This window comes from Muntiacus reevesi, chromosome 15 (genome assembly GCF_963930625.1).
Source record: "Muntiacus reevesi chromosome 15, mMunRee1.1, whole genome shotgun sequence".
NCBI lineage: Eukaryota > Metazoa > Chordata > Mammalia > Artiodactyla > Cervidae > Muntiacus > Muntiacus reevesi.
The window spans coordinates 15,169,655-15,191,086 of NC_089263.1; the positions used below are offsets into that span (position 1 = coordinate 15,169,655).

The 21,432-nt window shown below is 49.0% G+C and overlaps 1 protein-coding gene across 8 annotated transcripts in view; it reads left to right on the top strand.

The window, feature by feature from the left end:
- The window catches only part of AKAP13 (A-kinase anchoring protein 13), a 314,908-nt gene that overhangs the window by 282,697 nt on the left and 10,779 nt on the right, over positions 1-21,432 (top strand). For 5 of the 8 annotated variants that reach the window (XM_065906801.1, XM_065906804.1, XM_065906805.1 and 2 more), the window contains 14 exons: positions 235-370; positions 1,755-1,867; positions 2,448-2,600; positions 3,471-3,721; positions 5,590-5,715; positions 5,832-5,949; positions 7,017-7,265; positions 10,719-10,795; positions 11,566-11,747; positions 11,846-11,928; positions 14,380-14,574; positions 19,278-19,439; positions 20,138-20,208; positions 20,663-20,707. In XM_065906801.1, the coding sequence (XP_065762873.1) occupies positions 235-370; positions 1,755-1,867; positions 2,448-2,600; positions 3,471-3,721; positions 5,590-5,715; positions 5,832-5,949; positions 7,017-7,265; positions 10,719-10,795; positions 11,566-11,747; positions 11,846-11,928; positions 14,380-14,574; positions 19,278-19,439; positions 20,138-20,208; positions 20,663-20,707 (1,961 nt within the window). The remainder of the gene's footprint in view (positions 1-234; positions 371-1,754; positions 1,868-2,447; positions 2,601-3,470; positions 3,722-5,589; positions 5,716-5,831; positions 5,950-7,016; positions 7,266-10,718; positions 10,796-11,565; positions 11,748-11,845; positions 11,929-14,379; positions 14,575-19,277; positions 19,440-20,137; positions 20,209-20,662; positions 20,708-21,432) is intronic. The other 3 variants (XM_065906803.1, XM_065906806.1, XM_065906802.1) reach the window with 2 other exon arrangements.

The window sequence follows — 21,432 nt, forward strand, 5'->3', positions numbered from 1 at the left end:
TAAATCTTGTGGAATGAACATGTCCTGAAGGAAACCGCTGGATCAATAGGTATAGGCATTCACAGTTTCAATAACTGTTGCCACATTGACCTCTGTAGAGTTTTTGTCTCCAGTTACACTCCCAGGGTGGATCTCTTACAAAGCAGTCTGTTCCTGTCTGATACTTGTCGGGCGGGTCCGTGCTGGAGGGCCCGAGTCACTGACACTCCAGTGGTGTCCTCTCGTCCTCTGCAGCCTCCCAGCCCAAGGAGCGCCCTCGGTCAGCCGTCCTCCTGGCCGATGAAACCACTGCCGCCCCCGTGTTTGCTAACAGACGATCCCAGCAGAGCGCCATGCTTTCCAAAAGCGTCTCCATTCAGAACATCGCTGGGTAAGTGGGGGTGTGGAGACAGCACAGTTGACATCTTGGCGACAAGAGCATCATATACCATTTGACAGAAAGATGCTCTTGGGAAAGAACATGTGACCTAACGAGTTGGTGCACAGCTGAGTAATGCAGACAGGCAGGGTGAGGATTACATTGGATGCAGCCGTTCTCTAACAAGGATCCCCACTGAACACCATCTCAAGTAAGGTTTTGTCCATGATCAGTCCTGCCTTTAAAGAACCTGCCTTCTAAGAGGATGATTTTTAGGTCAAAATAAGAAGTGGAAATAGGAAAGGAAAAAAAAAGTGATTTAATGCTGAATGTTGGGCTACAACCACTTACATTTTTAGATGTCATACTTTTCCATTGGTCAGATGAACGTGGGAGGAGAGGGTATTTTTTTTTTTTACCTTCTTTTTTATTCTGTTCTCCGTCCTTGCGTCTTGTCTCTTCAGTCATGGGAGTGAGTAACGGGCCGAGAATGACAGTAGGCTCCCAGCCCCTCCTCTGCCCTGAGCTCTTCTGTGGTTCTGTGGGAGCTGCCGTGGCCGCTGGCTGTTGAGGCCCTGACTGTGGGTGGTTAGCACGGGGTTGATTGTGATGTGGCTGGCTGTTGGGGGTCAGGTGCCTGCCTTCCCACCAAGTAAAGAAGTCACCTCAAACGTAGGGCTCAAAGTGTCCCTGGCAGCTCTCCTCACCCAGGCTGGAGGAAGATTCCCAGCTGAAGGATGCAAATCTCCTTTTGTATGTGTGTCCTCACCTCTGTGCTGGATAACACTTCCTTCTCCTTAAAAAAAAAAGAAGAAAAAAAATTCCAGGTATTTTTATATCATCTGCCTCAGTGGTGTGATTATCTTCTTTTCAGAGTTGTTGAGTTAATCTCAGTTGGTTTATATTATGACTTTTAAAAGTTGGCCTTTAAACACAATTTAGTTTTAAGTGACTCTGGCTTACCTCTGTGCCATATCACAAACATACTGGGTGCCTGATATGCTAGCTGGGATCGAGAAAAGTCCAAAGAATATGATTTAGCGTTAAGTACTGGCTCTGTAGGTGTTTAGGGAACACAAGGGAAGGGTGGTGTGGTTAGACACGAGTTTCAAACAGAGAAATTTCATTTGTAATGTGTACGCAGTTTGAAAGAAGAGCCTTCTTCTTGTTACTTACAGTTTAAAATAAAATTGCAAGGTTCAAAAAGTTCACGGTTGCAGTGAACTTAAAGTGAATTTAAAAGCCTCTGACCCCCTTCATAGTTCATGTTGCACGTTGGCAGGTACCTGACATAAGTAATTCGCCTTCGACATTGTCATTTTATAGTTTTTCAAGTCTCCACAAACCATGGCTTCTCAGAATACACCTGACAGTATGTGTTTCCTTCTGTCCCTAGGGTTGGCAACGATGAGAACATCTCGAACACCTGGAAGTTCCTGTCCCACTCAACAGACTCGCTGAATAAAATCAGCAAGGTCAACGAGTCCACGGAGTCCCTTACGGATGAGGGTAAGCGGAGGCCACGGCCTGTGTGGCAGGCGTCTGCAGAGACCCTGTGCCGTTAGCTGGGATGCAGGCACCGACGAAGTAGCGGTGCCCGCCCTCCTGGCTTCTGTGGCGCGTCTCTGAACTGCCTGTGCAGCGTCAGATGCTTTATAGTGAGCTGCGGAACCTGCCTATCCAGTTGCTGGGTACTCGTCTACTGAAGGACGCCATTGCATTTAATGTGGTCAGACTGCCACAAGCACTGCTTCACAGTTGTAAACCTACTCTCTTAAACAAGGAAGATCACCAGGACCCTTCTAGCTCCTGCTTCACGAAGTAATCATGTCTTAATCACCTTTAATTTAAGTGACTTTTTCACCCTTAACCAAAGTCTTGAATATAGTATATGTCACTCTGGAACAGAAAATCCTCCTTTCTAATAGAACATAAATATTCTGTGAATATCACTGTCTTAGTGCAGAGTGCATAGTCTCATGAAGTTATCACCCCGAGGAATGTACAGCAGAGGTTTTTTTAGAAGTCACTGATGCAGGACTCTGACACCAATTGTTTCTTTTTCTTTTCTTTTTTTTTTTTTTTTGAGGAGTAGGTACAGACATGAATGAAGGACAGCTAATGGGAGATTTTGAGACTGAGTCCAAACAGCTGGAAGCAGAGTCTTGGAGTCAGATTGTGGACAGCAAGTTTCTGAAACAGCACAAGAAAGATGTCGTCAAGCGGCAAGAAGTGATTTACGGTGAGATGCCTCACGTGCTCTGCTGAGATTTTCTTTTTTTTTTTTCATTTATTTTTATTAGTTGGAGGCTAATTACTTTACAGTATTGTAGTGGTTTTTGTCATACATTGACATGAATCAGCCATGGATTTACATGTATTCCACATCTCAATCCCACCTCCCTCTCTACCCGATCCCTCTGGGTCTTCCCAGTGCACCAGGCCCAAGCACTTGTCTCATGCATCCAACCTGGGCTGGTGATCTGTTTCACCCTAGATAATATACATGTTTCAATGCTGTTCTCTCTAAACATCTGCTGAGATCTGATTCACATAGTCTGGTGGGTGGTTTGTTGCACTATGGCAAGTCAGTTTTCAAGTATGTATTATAGCCATCTCCAAGATTTTCTTTAAAAGGTTTGAGGTATAGAGACATGATCTTATTTCTGTCCTTCCCCCTCTCTGTAAAATGATCTTCTTGAATTTTATCAAATATTTTATTGAATATGAGTGCTTATTTATGCAGTATTCTTAGAGATCCCCTATGATAGCACAGTTGAATTCCTCAGCTGCAGTGGAAACTAGACTAAAATACAAGTCCTTTCTGGGAAATGGGAACACAGTCAGTTATGGAAGGTCCTGAATCCCAGTGAAGATAACTTTGGAAACCACCATTTGAGAGGGATGGAGTCCAGTATGCCCGTCAGAAAGTAGTATGAGTTCCCGTGAAAAACAGGAACAGGATGAAAACTCTTCAGGGAAAAGGCAGCTCTTGACCCAGCCTTAAAGTTTAAGTTGGGCCGTAAGCAGCCTTTAGACAGGCCTGGGCTCTCAGGAGCAGGGTAATCGGTGAGGGGGGCGTCCCTGACGGTCCAGCCCTGTCGCCCCCTAGAGCTGATGCAGACGGAGTTCCACCACCTCCGCACTCTCAAGATCATGAGTGACGTCTACAGCCGGGGCATGATGGCCGACCTGCTCTTCGAGCAGCAGATGGTGGAGAAGCTTTTCCCCTGCTTGGATGAGCTCATCAGTATCCACAGCCAGTTCTTCCAGCGCATCCTCGAGCGGAAGAAGGACTCCATGGTGGATAAAAGCGAGAAGAACTTTCTCATCAAGAGGATCGGGGACGTGCTTGTGCATCAGGTGAGCGGGAGCAGGGCCCCGGGCACTTCTCGCTCACGCACACACACAGACAGACAGACACACACACAGACAGACAGACACACACACACATACACAGACAGACAGACACACAGACACCCGGGCACTTCTCTCTCACACACAGACAGACAGACAGACAGAAAGACACCCGGGCACTTCTCTCTCTCTCACACACACACACAGACAGACACACACAGACAGACAGACAGACACCCGGGCACTTCTCTCTCACACACAGACAGACAGACAGACAGACACACACACACACACCCGGGCACTTCTCTCTCTCTCTCTCACACACACACACACACACACACAGAGACACACACACACACAGACAGACACACAGAAACATACACACACACACACAGACAAACAGACAGACACACACACACATGGGGCCGGTAGCCGTGTGTGCTCGTCCCGGCTGAACTGCCTGTGATCCCTGTGAGCTTGGGCATGTGGTTCCATGTCTCCAGCCCTCAGTTTTCCTTTTCTGAGATTGAGGACAGTAGGTTTTCTCTGCTAATGCTGTTTTAAAACGTAAAAGCCATGTGTATATAAAGTGCCCAGTGTACATGCTAGGTATGCCATGAAAGTCACCTTTCCTTGCTTTTGGGGGTGCTGGCTTTGTGGTCACTTAGAACGTCTCTGCTTTCAGCTTCTCCATTGGTCAGGGGGGAAAGGAAAGGCTCCTGTGAAGCTTTGGGGTGAGTATCAAGCCTTGCTGATTCCAGAGACTTAGTCCAGCAGGGATGGCTGCTAGCGTGTGTTGCAGGGACCACTTGCAGAAACTCCGCGGCCACCCTGCAGTGAGCCCAGCTTCAGGTAGCACACGCGTGGGGATGATAGAAGGGCCACGCAGAACTGTTGGGACCACTGACCCGAGCTAAGTAGGATAAACAGTCTTAGTTACCATGGCTGTTTCTGATGGCTTTCTGACTTACCAAGGTGACATTCTTAAGACGGCTTCTTCATGAAAGACTTCTAGTGAGTCCCTTCCTTTTATTGCTATTTTTATGACAGATGGGAGTTAGAACACGTTTTGCACAGTGTGTGGCTACTTCTGTGTTTATTATAATTTCTAAATATCCGTATCAGCTTTACTGACATATAATTCATTAGCCGTGTGATCCACCCGTGTAAAGTGTGCCGTTCAGTGGTGTTTAGTATATCCATGGATTTGAGCAGCCGTCGCCAGGGCCAGTCATAGAGTGTTTTTATTGTCAGCACCCACACCCGCTTCCCCGGCTTCCCCGACTTCCCCAGCCCTAGGCAACCATTGACGTACTTTCTCTCTGGATTTGCCTGTTCTGGACATTGTATATAAATGGAATAAAACAGTATGTTGTCCTTAGTAATTGGACTTTTCATGTTTTATCCGTTTATCCTTCGATGGACACGAGGATTAGTTCCCCTTGGTTGAGGGTTGTGAACAACGCTGCTGGGAACATTCACATGCATGTTTTTGTGTGGACATGTTTTTATGGCCAGGAGTGGAACTGCTGGGTCATATGGTAACTCTGTGTTTAACTTCTTGAGGAAGTGCCTGTCTTACAAAGCTCCTGCACCGTTTCACTCTTCGGGGGGAAGTTATGAGGAAGATCCCCTGGAGGAGGAAATGGTAGCCCGTGCCAGTATTCTGGTCTGGAGAATCCCACGGACAGAGGAGCCTGGCAGGCTGCAGTCCGTGGGGTTGCAGAGAGTCAGGCGTGGTTGAGCCGCCAGGCATGAGCACAGTGAGGAAGCCCTCCTGGGTTCTACACGCAGCCTGGACCCTTGGCACACAGTGGTAACGCGAGTTTAGCGCCCTCAGTGGTGGTGTAACCCCTGCTCGCTCTCCTCCGCAGTTCTCGGGGGAGAATGCCGAACGCTTAAAGAAGACATACGGCAAGTTTTGTGGGCAGCACAACCAGTCCGTGAACTACTTCAAAGACCTCCACACCAAAGACAAGCGCTTTCAGGCCTTCGTGAAGGTAGTGACGTGAAACGTGGAATTCCCCACCGTTGCCCAGAGCCTGGTGTCCCTGTGAGGTTTAGCCTGAGCCTTCCCCTCCGGGTCGTTCCTGACATTCGGTCTCCTCCCTTGCAGAAGAAGATGAGCAGTTCGGTCGTCCGGAGGCTGGGAATCCCCGAGTGCATATTGCTTGTAACCCAGCGGATCACCAAATACCCGGTTTTGTTCCAGAGGATACTGCAGTGTACCAAAGGTGAGTCTCTCTTGAATCAATCTCACTTGCCAGCGGCCTGTTCCCTGTCTGTCCAGCAGAGGCCCCGTAGAAGGACTCTTCCACATCAAGGAGGACTAAAAGAGAACCCTGTGTTTTCTCTTAAAAATGGTTTTCTTGAGTGCAAATGTGAAATGTCACGTCACCAGACTTAGAGTGAATGAGAGCGAGAAGGGGAGGAACCACTAGGTGATCCCAGCCAAGGAGCTCAGTGGCCCGAAGAGCTTGGCACTTGTCTCTCTGGGAGACGACACGCCCACCTGACCTGCAAGTGCAGGGATCGCTGCTGTTTCTCGGTTAATCAGTGCCGCTAGTTCTTCTCTCTGCTGCTCCTGCTCCGCCACAGTTATGTTAAGGATTAGCTAAAACAAAGACATAGATTAAAAAACCAGAGGCTCCTCTCCCTCCCTAAAGATGTTGTATTCCTACCACTTTAGAAAGTAGCTTGTGGGACTTCCCTGGTGGTCTAGTGGCTAAGACTCCTCCCTCCTAGTGTAGGGGGCCCAAGTTTGATCCCTGGTCAGAGAACTAGGTCCCACATGCGTCAACTAAAGGTCCCAACTAAGATCTGGTGCAGCCAAATAAGTATTTACACATCTATGTATGTATATATGGGGTTTCCCTGGTGACTCAAATGGTAAAGAATCCACCTGCAACACGGGAGACCTGGGTACAATCCCTGGATGAGGAACATCCCCTGGAGAAGGGCATGGCAACCCACTCCAGTACTCTTGCGTGGAGAATCCCATGGACAGAGGAGCTTGGCGGGCTACAGTCCATGGGGTCGCAGAGTCGGACAGGACTGAGCGACTAAGCACAGCACATATGTATATATAGAGAGAGAACGTAGCTCGTGAGTGCACATCGTCTGTCCCACTGAAACGCCTAACCTTATTTAAACGCTGACCGAGCGGGAGGGCGGCACGTGGCTGCAGAGTGTTGGCCTCGCTCTGCCCATGTGCCCGCAGAGCACGGACCGGGCCGGGGGGCACAGAGGCAGGGCACCCTCCTCCAGCCCGGTCAGGACCGAGCGCTCCTCTCCTCCTCAGACAACGAGGCGGAGCAGCAGGACCTGACGCAGTCCCTGGGCCTGGTGAAGGAAGTGATCAGCGCTGTGGACAGCAAGGTGGCAAGTTATGAGAAGAAGGTCCGTCTGAACGAGATCTACACGAAGACCGACAGCAAGTCGATCATGAGGATGAAGAGCGGCCAGATGTTCGCCAAGGAGGACCTGAGGCGGAAGAAGCTGGTGCGGGACGGGAGTGTGTTTCTGAAGAGCGCGACCGGGAGGCTGAAAGGTGAGGCCCGCTCGTGCCTGACACTCCGCGCGCTCCAGGGGGAGCAGGCAGGACGCAGGTGTCCCAGACGGCTTCCGGGACCCTTGTCCAGGCGTTCCCCGGAGCAGCCGTCGTTCAGTCCTCAGTCTTATCAGAAAGGCCTGGACTGAGACGGCTCACCAGCCACACCGAGTACAGTAAGGCAACAAGGATCTGGTGCAGTCAGGGGGTGAGAAGAGCAAAGAGTCAGCGTCATACTCAGATGCGAGCTCTTAAGGCAGATGTAGTCTCCCATGAGAGATGGGCAGCAAATTTGGGGTTGGGGTCTCTGGCAAAACCACTGCCAGGAGGGACGCACCATCAGTTGCACCATTCATAGGTTCTCTGAGATTATTTTACCCTGAGGAGTCGGGTGGGGAGGGAGGTGGGAGGGGGGATCGGGACGGGGAATACATGTAACTATATGGCTGATTCATGTCAATGTATGACAAAACCCACTGAAATGTTGTAAAGTGATTGGCCTCCAACTAATAAAATAATATTTAAAAAAAAAAAAAAAAAAAAAAAAAAAAAAAAAATACATCATCAATTGTTCCGAAGAAATGTTAGAGGATTCTCAGTTCCTGAGACTTTAGAGAAATGTTTAACTCACAACTCAACTTATTAAACTTTGTTGTTCGTATCTTTTATTTTTCTCTAAGAAAATGAGATCATGAAGGATACTCATTTCCTGTTTGATGTTAGTTTTGTTTTTTTTTTTTTTTAAATGATCAGCCCCATCAAGTTAAGGAAGTTAGGAGGTCTGTTCATTCATCTGTGCATCTGGTCTGTTGGGTTTTTTGTTTTGTTTCTTTAATAATTTTTCTCATCAAACCCACATCCTCTGGGTCTGTCTGGTAACTCTAACCTCACCAGTAGCCTTGAGTACCCCCAGCCTGCCTCCCTGGCCTCAGTGAGCTGAGCACACAATGCTGCCCCACTGGCAAAAAAAGTCAGGAGTGAACCGGCCACAGGGTCGGTGATGCTGTAGGCTGCCGACATCGCCCAAGCGTCCTTAGCCAGCTCGGGTCTCCCCCTGTTCAGAGCAAGGCATGAAGGTGGATGACACGGGACAGCCTGCTTAGAGGTTGGGCTCGGACTGCAGAGACGTTTAAAGAGGTTCTTGCCCTGCAGTGTGATGGCTGCTGGAACAGAGGTGTGAACTGGGGACTAGGAGAAGGGGTGAGGAGGGGGGCCTTCGAGTCATGTTTTGAAGGATGGAGAGGACGCAGCATGAGAGCTCAGAGCCTGGGGCAGTCAGGCGGGCAGGCAGCGGGGCGAGGCAGGAAGTACGGCCAAAGCATGAGCTCGGGGCCAGCTGGGGGTGGACACGAGCTCCGGGCGAGGGGCTGACCGTGACCCCGGGGGTGGCAGGAGTGGATCCAAGTGTGGGCGGTGCAGGGCTACGTAAAGCTGAGGAGCCCAGGGGCACCACCGACCGAGCTGAGGACAGTCCCTGGTGCGGGGACCTGGGGGAGGGTCCTCCAGGCAGGGGCACTTCAGAGGGAAGAAACACCCTTTCCGGCCCCCAGCCAGCTCTGCATCTCCCTGCTCCGTGATGAGCTGCGTGGTCCCCAGGGCTCCCTGTGACACCCTGAGGCCACAGCCGGGGACTCTGGCCTCCCTGCCGTGGTGAGGCCATCTCCACCGCCAGCTGGTCGTGAAGTGCCGGTCCTTTTGTGAGAGCAGGCTTCCTAGAGCGGCCACTGCCTGGAGCCAGCACCGTGTTCCTTCTCTACACAGCAGTTGATTCATTTGTTCCCGAAATAAAAAATAATCGGTTCCAGCTGTTGGAATGAAGTCGTCGTCCAAGCAGTGGCAGAACGATAGGCTTCCTGGTCCAGGACGTCTCAGCGGCGAGAGGAGTTGGTTTCTAGTCGTTCCCCCAGTGAACATGTGCCAAGGACAGCCAGTCCTGTGTCAAGTAACATTTGCAAGGGGGTGGGATTGTTCTTCTCTGATCTGCTGACACTGATCACATAAACTTCAGGATCAAAACTAAAGTTGAAACTTATGTGTTGGGACCTTTTTTATTTATTTATTTTTGGCAGACACCTGAACTATTTAAAAGTAAACTTTAAAAAAAAACTAAGTTGTCAAAACTAATGGTAGTACATGGAAAATTACTGTGGTCTGTGCTGAAAACTAGACCTCCCCAGGACTCGGGCCTGCTTGCTTCTGTTCCTCGTAGCTTTGCCGTGAATTACACAGGGGGGCACCCCCGTCTTGGCAGAAGTTGTGGAAAAGGCCGGGAGGGGCCTGACCACCCAGGAGGGGGCTGCAGAAGTCAGCCTGTTGTTTTCCCCAGCGAGTCATAGGCACGCCAGCCCCTTTCCTGGCTGAAGGTGGTGCCGACAGGGGCCAGCCCATGAGGTCTCAGTTGAAGACTCGCCTCCACGTCCCGCTTTGTCCTTAACGGAGTGCTGGGAAATGTCACTGCATACTCTTCGAGAATTAGAGCAACTGTTGGTGGCATCCTTTTGATTTCTGGATCCAACTAGAGATGTTATTTTTCATTTATTTATTTATTTTGACCACCAAAAGCATTTTGTACTGGTATATAGCCAATTAACAGTGTTGGAACAGTGTTTCAGGTGGACAGCAAAGGGACTCAACCTTACATGTACATGTATCCACTCTTTTCCAAACCCCCTCCCATCCTGACAGGCACATCACATTGAGCAGAGTTCCCTGGGCTAGGCAGCAGGTCCATGTTGGTTATTCATTTTAAATAGAGCGGTGTATGCATGACCTTCCTAACTGTCCGTCGTTCCCCCTGCCCCCACCCCCCACCCCAGCAAGCGTAACCAGCTAGAGATGTTAATTTGCCTCTTGTTGCGTCTCAGTTGAGAAGAGCAGGCCGTCTCCGTGGCACGGAGAGGTTGAGGCTGCTGGCGCCGTATTGGGCGGAGCAGAGCACGGCGCTCTGTGTACCTGAGAGGGCATGGGTGTTGGGGGGCGCCCTTGTCCTCCAGGGCCTGTGGAGGAAGCCTGCCTTTCACGATTAGGCTGAGGTAGGCCTCTGCATCGCCTCCTGGCCGCCTTCATGTCTGCTGCCCCACGCCTTTCCCCTTGCCGTGATCAGAGCCGAGAAACACTGTGACCAAGAGTATTTTGTGGAATGTGTTGCTCTAGTCCTGCTTCCCAACTTTTAAAGCATGTTATTCTTACAAACCTTGCCTTGTGGGATCCGTCTTTCCAGCATTGAGTGCTCAGACCTTCCCAGAACAGGGTTTTGGTGATCAATCCCATTTCAGAATGCCTCTGAAAATTCTACTGGCCAGATGTGGACCCCGCAGAAGTGTCTCAGACCCTTGCCTGGGAGGAGCGCGATGAAGTGCCGTCTGGGCGAGCTGCGGGGTCGTCGTCTGGTGAGCTGCTTCCCTGCTCACTGATGGAGTGATCATGGTTCTCTGTCCTCTCCCCGCTCTGCAGAGGTTCAGGCGGTCCTGTTGACTGACATCTTGGTCTTCCTTCAAGAAAAAGACCAGAAGTACGTCTTTGCGTCATTGGTAAGCTGAGCTGCTCACCTCTGCTGTTTGTAATTAACAGTGTTTTCAACCGTGAGGGTCGGTGGTGAGTGTAGTTCAGTGTTACTGCTCAGTCACCCTCTCAACACTGACCCAGGGCAGATTCCTCTGGCTCATTTCTCACATAGCCTTGCAGTTTTCTGCCCACCTCCCTCCCCCCAGTTATTTTTCTGCTCCCTCAGAAGCCTTCTGAGAACCTTCGGCATTTGATCCAAAAAGAAATCTGTCATTGTAGTATTTCTCACGTATTATGTCTTATAAATCGTTCCCCCTTATAACCTTGCCAACCAGAGTCTGACAAAAACCAGAAAGGACTCGAACCTTGACAGCCTTAAATTTTTGTTTCCTTTTTGGAAATCATTCTCTGTTGGGTAAAATGCAGTGAAATAACGAGCTATTTGATTTTTCTCCTAAATCTGCCATTGTTTGTTAAGCCATATGCTTTTTTTTTTTTTTAATTGGAGAGAAAAGCAAGGTATAATGTATTAACCCATATATTTGGAATCTAGAAGAATGGTACTGATGAACCTGTCTCAGGGCAGAAATAGAGACGCAGATGTAGAGAATGGATTGTGGACACAGTGGGGGAGGTGGAGGGTGGGATGCATTGAGAGAGCAGCCCTGGCGTATATACACCTCCGTGTGTAAGCCACAGGCTCTTCAAGGGCATCTAGTCCGTCCTGAGATGGAAGCTGTCAAGAGTTGGGTTGTTGCATCTGCATCTTTCTAGCTACGCTCTCCCCACTTTCCAGGACCAGAAATCAACGGTGATCTCTCTGAAGAAGCTGATTGTGAGGGAAGTAGCGCACGAGGAGAAAGGCTTGTTCCTCATCAGTATGGGGATGAAGGACCCAGAGATGGTGGAAGTCCACGCCAGCTCCAAGGAGGAGCGCAACAGCTGGATTCAGATCATCCAGGACACGATCAACACCCTGTGAGTCTCAGCCCGCCCTCCGGGATCGCGTGATGGACAGGCCGCCGTCAGGGTGATGGACCTCTGAGTGACGTGCTGTTCTGTTGTGGTTGTGTCAGGAACCGAGATGAAGATGAAGGAATTCCTAGTGAGAACGAGGAAGAAAAGAAGATGTTGGACACCAAGGCCCGGGAGTTAAAAGGTGAAGCTGCTGGAAGCGGCCCAAGGGCCTGTCAGGGCAGTGGGGTGCAGGGGGAAGGGGGCCCCGTCACACACAACCCCTGCAGGTTTTCAGTCGATCCCAGAGCCGGCCAGACAAAGAGAAGCCAGTCAGAGCCAACACAGGTCCCTGCAGGAGCACCCTGTACAGTGAGCGTGGCCCGGGGGCACGCGTCTGACACCAGATCGTGGGGATGTTGCTTCTCTGTCGCGGGATCAGTGTCCGTGTTCCCTGGGGACAGGCTCGGTACTTTGTCACAGAAGTTGCTGGAATTCACAGGCACATCTGAGATTAAAACAGGAAGGAGAGAAGAAAGATGTTTGAGGGAAAGAATTTCCCAGTTAATCCGTTTATCAGTCACCCCTGCCACGGTGCCCTGCGTTCCAAGGGTGTCACTTAGGGCGAAGTGTGCTTCCGGGTGAGGTTGGACCACTGTCTGTCGAGGCCTGCTGTCCCGTGCGGTCTCATCTCCGCCCCTGCAAGGCTCTACTCTAAGCAGTGAGAAAGCTGGGCCCACCACAGCGGAGCAGCCCAGGGCCTCGAGCCCCATCCCTGCAGAGCCGGGCCCTGCTGTCTGCCGAGCTGCTCGTGTGTCTTCCCCTTTGGTGCTACTGAGTGTTCTGAAAGAAGCGTGTGTGGTGCTCTGGAGAGAAGTAAGGCCCAGAGTCAAGTACATGTAGGCTCCCGAGGAGTTCAGTTCATTCTCTTTCAACAGTGAGAGGGGGAAAAAAAATAGATCGACAGGTTTAGACTGGAGGCAGTGTCTCGTTGTTGTCTCTTCCTGTGAATAGGATGGCAGGGAGGAGAACTGCCTGCTTTTTAATTGAAGGATAATTGCTTTACAATATCGTGTTGGTTTTCTGCCATGTACATGAGCATGAAGGGAACAGCCTTCTCTTCACATGCTTGATGCACCTGACCAGGCACAGTGCTCGGGGCTGGGGATGCAGTGATTCCTGACCTGGAGCCCCTGCTGTGAGGGAGACCCACGTAGATGACAGGCCCTGTGGACCCCAGCCACGTAGAGAGTGTGTGCGACCCGGGAATCCTGCCTGTAGTCAGTCTCATGGAGAAACTGACCCGTGAAGCTACATCTGGAAAAAAAAAAACACTCAACAGATGAAGAAGAGTAGGTAGAAAATGAAAAAGGAATGAAGATCTAGTGTGTCTGAGAGCCAGGGCTGAGTGATGGGAGACCAAGCCTGAAAGCCTTGGTCCACATGCCTGGAACCACATGCTGAAGTTCAAGCAGGGACTGATACAGTCTTTTAGCAAAATGTAAACAAGTTTTTTAAATCAGTATTGATGCCAGTTGGGAGAATTGCTTGCAGGCGCTGGGAGAGCCCAGTAGGAGTGGGAACGCCAACTGGGGGACTCTCCGGAGAAGTTGGGTGAGAAGCAGGCTGGAGGCAGGGTGGAGGCGAGTGAGAAATGAGGAACCGCTGGGGGTGGTGGGAGAAAAACCTCCCCCAGCTCTCCAGCCTGGGTATCCGGGGGGTGAAGGTGCTGTTGACTGAGGAAGAGGCCGGGGCTCCAGGGAGGAGGTGGGTGGGGTGGGGGCAGGAGCAGAGAACAGAAGCTTCTGACCGCAGAGAACTAGGCGTCTAAGTGGAGGTGCCACTTGACAATGAGACTCAGCATCCTGGTGCCCGAAAAGTGAGTAGGACTTGGGTGTCTTGTGGGAGTTAATGGGCTTCCCTGGTGGATCAGACAGTAGAGAATCTGCCTGCAATGTGGAAGACTCAGGTTTGAGTCGGGAAGATCCTCTGGAAAAGGGAATGGCAGCCCACTCCAGTAGAATCCCATGGACAGAGGAGCCTGGCGGGCTACAGTCCATGGAGTCGCAGAGTCGGCCACGACTGAGCAACTAACACTTTGAGTTGTCAGCCCGTGAGCAGCAAGTGAAGCCGTGGGAGTGAATGAGATCCCCCAGAAGGAAGTGTGTAAGGTGTGGGGAGCGGTCCAGGGGGGCGGGGGACCAAGCGCGTGCAAGTCTGTAATGTGCCAGAGACAGAGTGGGAGGAAGAGAGCCTAGCAGTGCCTGAGGGCCCGGGGCGGGGAACAGGTTTACATGTCGCTGGAGAAGAGGAGATGGAAGACTTGGCTGGATGTAGGCGTGAAAAGTCCCCTTGGAGAGACCAGAGCCAGGGAAGAGTGCAGGGGCTGAGCAATGAACAGGGCAATGGGAGAGTGGGACACAGCACACACTTGCTACATCGGAAATTCCCAGGTTTGCCTCAAAAGACCCAGGATAGTTTTCCAAGTAGATGGATGAAAAATCGGATACTGCCCTCAGAGTGAAACAGGAAGCGGGTGTGGGGGAAGCTGTGTTCCTTGTTGTCCCGGGCGTTGCCACGAGGTGGCATGCGTGTCTCAGTCATCGCCTCTTGCTGACCTGTCAGATGACCAGATCCCTTCTCCAAACGCCCGCAGAGCAACTTCAGCAAAAGGACCAGCAGATCCTGCTCCTGCTGGAAGAGAAGGAGATGATTTTCCGGGACATGACTGAGTGCAGCACGCCCTTGCCAGAGGACTGCTCCCCAACCCACAGCTGTAGAACCCTCTTCCGCTCCAACACAGAAGAGGCTCTCAAAGGAGGACCTTTAATGAAAAGTGCAATAAATGAAGGTAATTTACATTCAGCGTTGCCCCCCCTACCCACAGTGGTTTGCATGCTAGCATTATCTACCAGTGAGTACTTTTTTTCGTTGTAAAATGAAGCACAAAATACAGAAAACAACCCAAAACATGTTTTGCTTCAGTAAATTATTATCAAGTGAGCATCCTTATAACTATTTCCCAGGTCAAGAAATAAAATCTGGCCAGATCCCTAAAAGCCTTTCCACATCTCCTGTCCCCATCACAACTCTCTCCTTCCCTCCCACAAGGCACAGGTATTATGACTTTTAGAGTAATGACTTAGGTTTCTTGATGGTTTTATGTGGCCATGTAAAATCATATATGTGGTTTTAGGCATGTTTATAGACACTGTGATTTAGTTGTGTCTGTGGTTTTTGATACTCATTTTTAAGGTTCTTCATTTACAGTCCTCCACCTGCCCCACCATCCCTTTCTTTTCCACACAGGTTATCTGTGAGCTTTTTGGCCTACAGGGTTCTCTTTTTGGACTTTATTCATTCAGTGATTCTATTCTGCCTTCTGTTTCCTTCAGATGCTCAGCTGGGTTTGGGGGCTCAGTTGCTCAGAGGTGAAACCCCTCTGGCAGACTGTGTTCCTGTAATGTTTCATCTGGAGCCACAAACTGTCTAGTTGTCTTTTTTATTATTTTTTGTAACATATAGGCGAAGCACGATAAAAGGATAAATCTTTTTTCCCCCCTATTATTTACCAGTTTTCAAAATAGTGAACTGACTTATGGTCATACTCTGAAAGTGACCAATACTGTTAAAATATTATTATAGACTCATGGATTTAAACATATCTGATGGGCTTTAAGCCATTGCAGTTCTTATCCTTACTGAAAAGGTTTAAAAGGGCCTCCCTCTCTGCCAACGTGCACCTTTTCGTGTTGCCTCTGAACCCTTTTGACATGACCCCAGCGGTCTTTGAGAGCCGCTCTGCTGTTTGCTCTGTTAAGATGTTCCGGGCTCATCTTGTTTTCTGCACATGTCTGGCATTAGCCTTTCTCTGAGAAGCTGTGGTTTCTTCTAGTGGGAAATGATGTCTCAAGACCACTATCTAGGTGCTGGGGGTGGTTGTCACTGCTGGGCTTTTCACTGTTAGCAGGTTGGGCCTCTTCAGTGGACTTCTTAGGTGGAAATGTGTGTGAAGGGGGGGATGGTAATGAATTACACTAGTATATTTTTAGTTCACCTTGTGAACTACAGTGTTTTTACTTGCATGCTCAGCTGTGTCTGTCTCGTTGTGACCCCATGGACTGTAGCCCTCCAGGCCCCCCTGTCCATGGGGTTATCCTGGCAAGAATACTGGTGTGGGTTGCTGTTCCCTCCTTCATGGGATCTTCCCAACCCAGGAGTCAAACCTATGTCTCCTACATTGGCAGGTGGATTCTTTACCACTGAGCCACCTGTGAAGCCGTTTTTACTTTCTCTCTTCTGTATTACACCTGTGTCTCTTTTCTTCCATACTGTGAATCCTCATTCTTAAGGATACATTATAGAAATAAAGTATCCTATGTTTACCCTAACACACAGGTACTAATACTACTGTCACTAAATAGGACTCTTACATGCTCTGCCCGCCCACCCCCCGTTTGATCAGTGGTACTTTGTCTACACTGTCCACTTCCAACCACTGTGTATGGCACTCCCCTTTTTAGACCTGTAGTCTTCATTCTGCAGGAATTACCACCAGCTCTCATCAGCGACCCCCCAGTCATTTTGGATGTCTGAGGCTTACTCCTTAGTTCCTCCGAGATTCATGAGGATAACACCCCCCAAGTCCTTGCATACTGGCGATAACTTGTGCCTTTATCCTGGAAAGTCTGTTCTACTGGACGTAAAATCCTTGGTTCCCAGTTTCGTCAAGTACCTTATTCTCAAATGTGTTATCATTTTTCTCTGACGTAAAACATTTCAGAGGCCAGTCATAGTTTGATTTCCCCCATAGATAAGCCACATGCTCTTCGCCTTGATGCCCACAGGATTCTTTTCCCTAAATCCAGGTCATTTTACTAGAATGTGCCTTGGTGATGGTGATTCTGGAATGATGCTCTCAGGTTTACAGATTTGATTTATAGTCACAAACTTTTCAGATTTCAGAGATGTGTTCTTGTAGCTCTCAGTGTTTTTCTTGTGCACTTGCTTTGATTTTCTTCCTCAAGAACTCCCACTATCCATATTATTGGATCACCTTTGCCTGTCTTCAGCACTTCTTGCTTTCCCAGAGTGCTTTTTTTTGTATCTTCATCTTTTTGACATGTAAATATATCCTTTCACCTTCTGTTTTCTTAAGTCATTTCCTGTTGGGTTTACTTGCTCTCAGATTCTAGTTTAGTTTTCAGAAAGGGGTATTTTTTGTTTGTTTGTTTCTAGTTATTTGAGTTTTGCCACCTCCCTTCTGTGTCTCTTCATTCTGACTAGGTTCTTCCAAATCTTGAATTTTTTTTTTTTAACACCTTGTTAGCTCACTTACTTTATGGACATGTCCTTCTGATGTGCTTTTATTATGTGTAGGGCAGCTGCACCCCTTTTTCTTTCTCTCTTTTTTCTTAACTTTGTGTGGGATTTGACTTTGATATTTTTCTGTCACTCATTTTCATGTAAAAATTCCAATCCCAAAGAAAGGCAATGCCAAAGGATGTTCAAACTACCGTACAACTGCACTCATCTCACACACTAGCAAAGTAGTACTCAAAATTTTCCAAGTGAGGCTTCAATAGTATGTGAACCGAGAACTTCCAGATGTTCAAGCTGGATGTAGAAAACGCAGAGGAACCAGATATCAAATTGCCAACATCTTTTGGATCATAGAAAAAACAAGAGTTCTAGAAAAACATCTGCTTTATTGACTACACCAAAGCTGTTGACTGTGTGGATCACAACAAACTGTGGAAAATTCTTAAAGAGATGGGAGTACTAGACCACCTGACCTGCTTCCAGAGAAATCTGTATGCAGGTCAAGAAGCAACAGTTAGAACCAGACATAGAACAATGGACTGGTTCCAGATTGGGAAAGGAGTCCGTCAAGGCTGTATATTGTCACCCTGCTTATTTAACTTGTATTCAGAGTACATCATGAGAAACACTGGGCTGGAGGAAGCCCAAGCTGGAATCAAGATTGCCAGGAGAAATATCAATAATCTCAGATATGCAGATGACACCACCTTATGGCAGAAAGTGAAGAAGAACTAAAGAGGCTCTTGATAAAAGTGAAAGGAGAGTGAAAAAGTTGGCTTAAAGCTCAACATTCAGAAAACTAAGATCATGGCATCCAGTCTCATCCCTTCATGGCATATAGATGGGGAAACAGTGACAGACTTTATTTTCTTGGGCTCCAAAATCACTGTATATGGTGACTACAGCCATGAAATGAAAAGACGCTTGCTCCTTGGCAGAAAAGCTATGACCAACCTAGACAGCATATTAAAAAGCAGAGACATTACTTTGCCAACAGAGGTCCATCTAGTCAAAGCTATGGTTTTTCCAGTAGTCAGGTTTGGATGTAAGAGTTGGACTATAAAGAAAGCTGAGTGCCGAAGAATTGATGCTTTTGTGTTGGAGAAGACTCTTGAGAGTCCCTTGAACTGCAAGGAGATCAAACCAGTCCATCCTAAAGGAAATTGGAAGGACTGATGCTGAAGCTGAAACTCCAGTGCTTTGGCCACCTAATGTGAAGAACTGACTCATCTGAAAAGACCTTGATGCTGGGAAAGATTGAAGGCAGGAGGAGAAGAGGACGACAGAGGATGAGATGGTTGGATAGCATCACTGACTTGATGGACATGAGTTTGAGTAAACTCTGGGAGTTGGTGATGGACAGGGAGGCCTGGCGTGCTGCAGTCCATGGGGTCACAAAGAGTCAGACAGAACTGAGTGACTGAACAGAACTGAAACTTTTAGGCTCAGATAGGTTTTTTCACTTCATGGACTCGTCTATTGTTTTCCTGCAGTGTTTTTAGAAGAGGACAGTGACTTTTCTTAGGAGATTCCTGGCCTCTTTTCTCCTCCCTTTTTCCACATGGACCTTCTTTTTCCTTCATCTCTCCTGCTCGATTTCTACTCCACGTTCAGATCTTTCTCCTTCCTGTGGGACACTGCTGCTCTAGAAGAGAACCGTGGCTGGTCGGGGTTGATAATTCAGATGCTCAGACTTCCCTATCCCCCTGATCTCACTACAGGAGGGGCAGAAAGCCTGCCACTTTCCACTGCTGTTCTCAAATTGGCACACCTCACTTCCTGGGGATTTCTTTTTGGCTATTTCTGGTCTGACTGCAGGAACCGTGCTCCTTCCAGTAAATTACTCTGCCTTCCCTGTATTGTGCTCACTCAGTCGTGTCCGACTCTTTGTGACCTTTTGGAATGTAGCCTGCCAGGCTCCTCTGTCCATGGGGTTTTTCAGGCAAGGATACTGAAGTGGGTTGCCATTTCCTTCTCCAGCCTTTCCTGTATCCTCTCTACATTTCCTAGATCTCACGTGAATAAGGCTGGAGGTTTAATCTGTGCATTTCCAACAGATTCCAACTGCAACACCTGTCCTTAGCTGAGAGCTTTCTGTGAGCAAAGGAAGTCTCGTAGTCTACTTTGGGATTTTCTGATCATCTTCCCGGTGCATATAGTGTGCTAATCAGGAGATTTTCTTTTTTCCATTGCAAGAGGAGATGTCAGTGTTTCCTGTTTGCTCTCTTCCAGTGGAGATCCTGCAGGGTCTGGTGAGCGGCAGCCTGAGAGGCTCTCTTGGGCAGGTCATCAGCAGCCCCTTGGAGCAGGAGGCTGTGGTCGGCCCCGTGTCCCTGCCCCGGAGGGCGGAGACCTTCGGAGGATTTGACAGCCATCAGATGAGCGCCTCAAAAGGTCAGGGGGTGGTGTTGATGTAACTGTATTTATTTATTTTTGGCTGCTCTAGGTCTCTGTCGCTGCACGGGCCTTTCTCTAGTTGTGGTGAGCTGGGGCTACCGTCTGGCTTTGGTGTGTGGGTTTCTCACTGTGGTTTCTACGGAGCACCGGCTCTAGGGCGCGCGGGCTCGGTAGCTGCAGCACGCGGGCTTAGTGGCCCCGCAGCATGTGGGATCTTCCCGGATCAGGGATCGAACCCGAGTCTGTTGCACTGGCAGGTGGATTCTTGGCAGAGAAGCCCCCAGGCCAGTGGTTTTGAGCTCATGTGCTCTTCAGGGCAGTCGTTCACCATCACAACGAAAAACCATCTGTGCTCCACCGCCTCTGTGCCGCTCAGACGGTGAAGGTTCTAGTGAGGTCCTAAGGATCCAGCTGCTGGAACTCAGGGACCTCCATCTGCGTTGAGTTCATTTTGAGTAATAAGAGGTTTTCCTGGGATCTCAGCTAAGCTATATCAAAAGGGGTAATAAGACTGGTTTTTTCCTTTCTGCTCCTAGTTCTTCTGTGTCAGTAAAACTGTTTAATAATCATGTGGCTGCCCTTCTACTGGCATTACCAGGATTCAGAAGTATTTTGAACCTAAGCTGTGTATATAGTATTTTCTTGGCTAATCTGTTTTGCAACTTGAAAAAAATACTGTTTGTTTGTTTGTGTAGGAGGTGAGAAGGAGGAGGGAGACGATGGCCAAGATCTCAGGAGGACCGAGTCGGACAGCGGTCTGAAAAAGGTATTTCTTTCTAAGAGACACTCCCTCCCTCCGTCTTCCTGGGCCCTTCTTCTAAGCTCATCATCTTGAAATTAGTCCACTGTGATTGTGTTTTGGATGCCCAGTTTGCCCTGTTTATCTCCTATATCATCTTGCGAAGAAAGCACTTTTCTAAACAAACAGCACCATTCAGAGCCCCGTGTTCTTGGCCGTCGGGCCTCTCTGGTTCTGGACATCACATTCCAGCACACAGCTCCGCCGGCTGGACTGGTTTCACTGAGAGCCTTGTTTAAACATACACCACCCCCACCTGAACTCATTGCAAGGCTTCCGCAACAGGTCAGCCTCACCTCTTCACTGCCCTAATGTAGAAAAGAATGAACACGGGATGTCACAGCATAACTTAGACACACACTGAATATAAATTTTGCCTTAATCTTCATTTTTTTTACATGCACTTTTTATTATTTTATAGGGTGGAAATGCTAACCTGGTATTTATGCTTAAAAGAAACAGTGAGGTAAGAACACTATGAGCTCTCTAAAGGAGTATGATATTGTTGTAGTTGCTAGGTTGAGCCTGTTCGTTTCTGCTTTGCTGTGTTGAGCAAACTGTGCTGTCGTGGGCCCCAGGGCATTGTCCTGGCGGTTTTTTGCCAGAAAATCGCTGCCTCCTAAACCAGCCTCTGCTCCTCTGTCCTTGAGCAGCCCCTGGCTTTCTCTGAACGTGGGCCGCAGAGCTCCCACCGTGGCTTCTGTCCATCCACGCATGCTGAGCAGAATTTGTCTCCAGCTTAGCTCTAACTTTAACCTGGCACCAAAAGCTACAGTGTGAAGCGTGACAGAGGAACTTGTGAGTGATTCTGCACAGTGACTTAAGTTGAGTTTTCTTCTCTGAGCACTGCTTCTGACTCCATATGTCACTCTAAAAAGTAGCCCAGGCGTCCCCTGGCTAGAGATCAGGTTCCCTGCCTTCCACTGACCCTGCAGGGTAACCCAGGTCTTTCACCCTCTCCCCGTCTCCTTGGGTTCCTCTGAGGAAATCCTCCTGAAGGCTCCAAGCTCAGTGGAGTCTGCACGTGTGACATTGTCAGCAGGCTGGAGCTAGACCCGGGACGGGGAGGGGCTAGGGTATACCTCTCAGGTTGTGCTCTCTGCTTCTCCTGCTTTTCATAGAACACCTTAAAATCCCTGAGGGGCTTCGTTTCAGAATTTCAGATGCAGGGAATCGCTCCTTTTTCCCCTA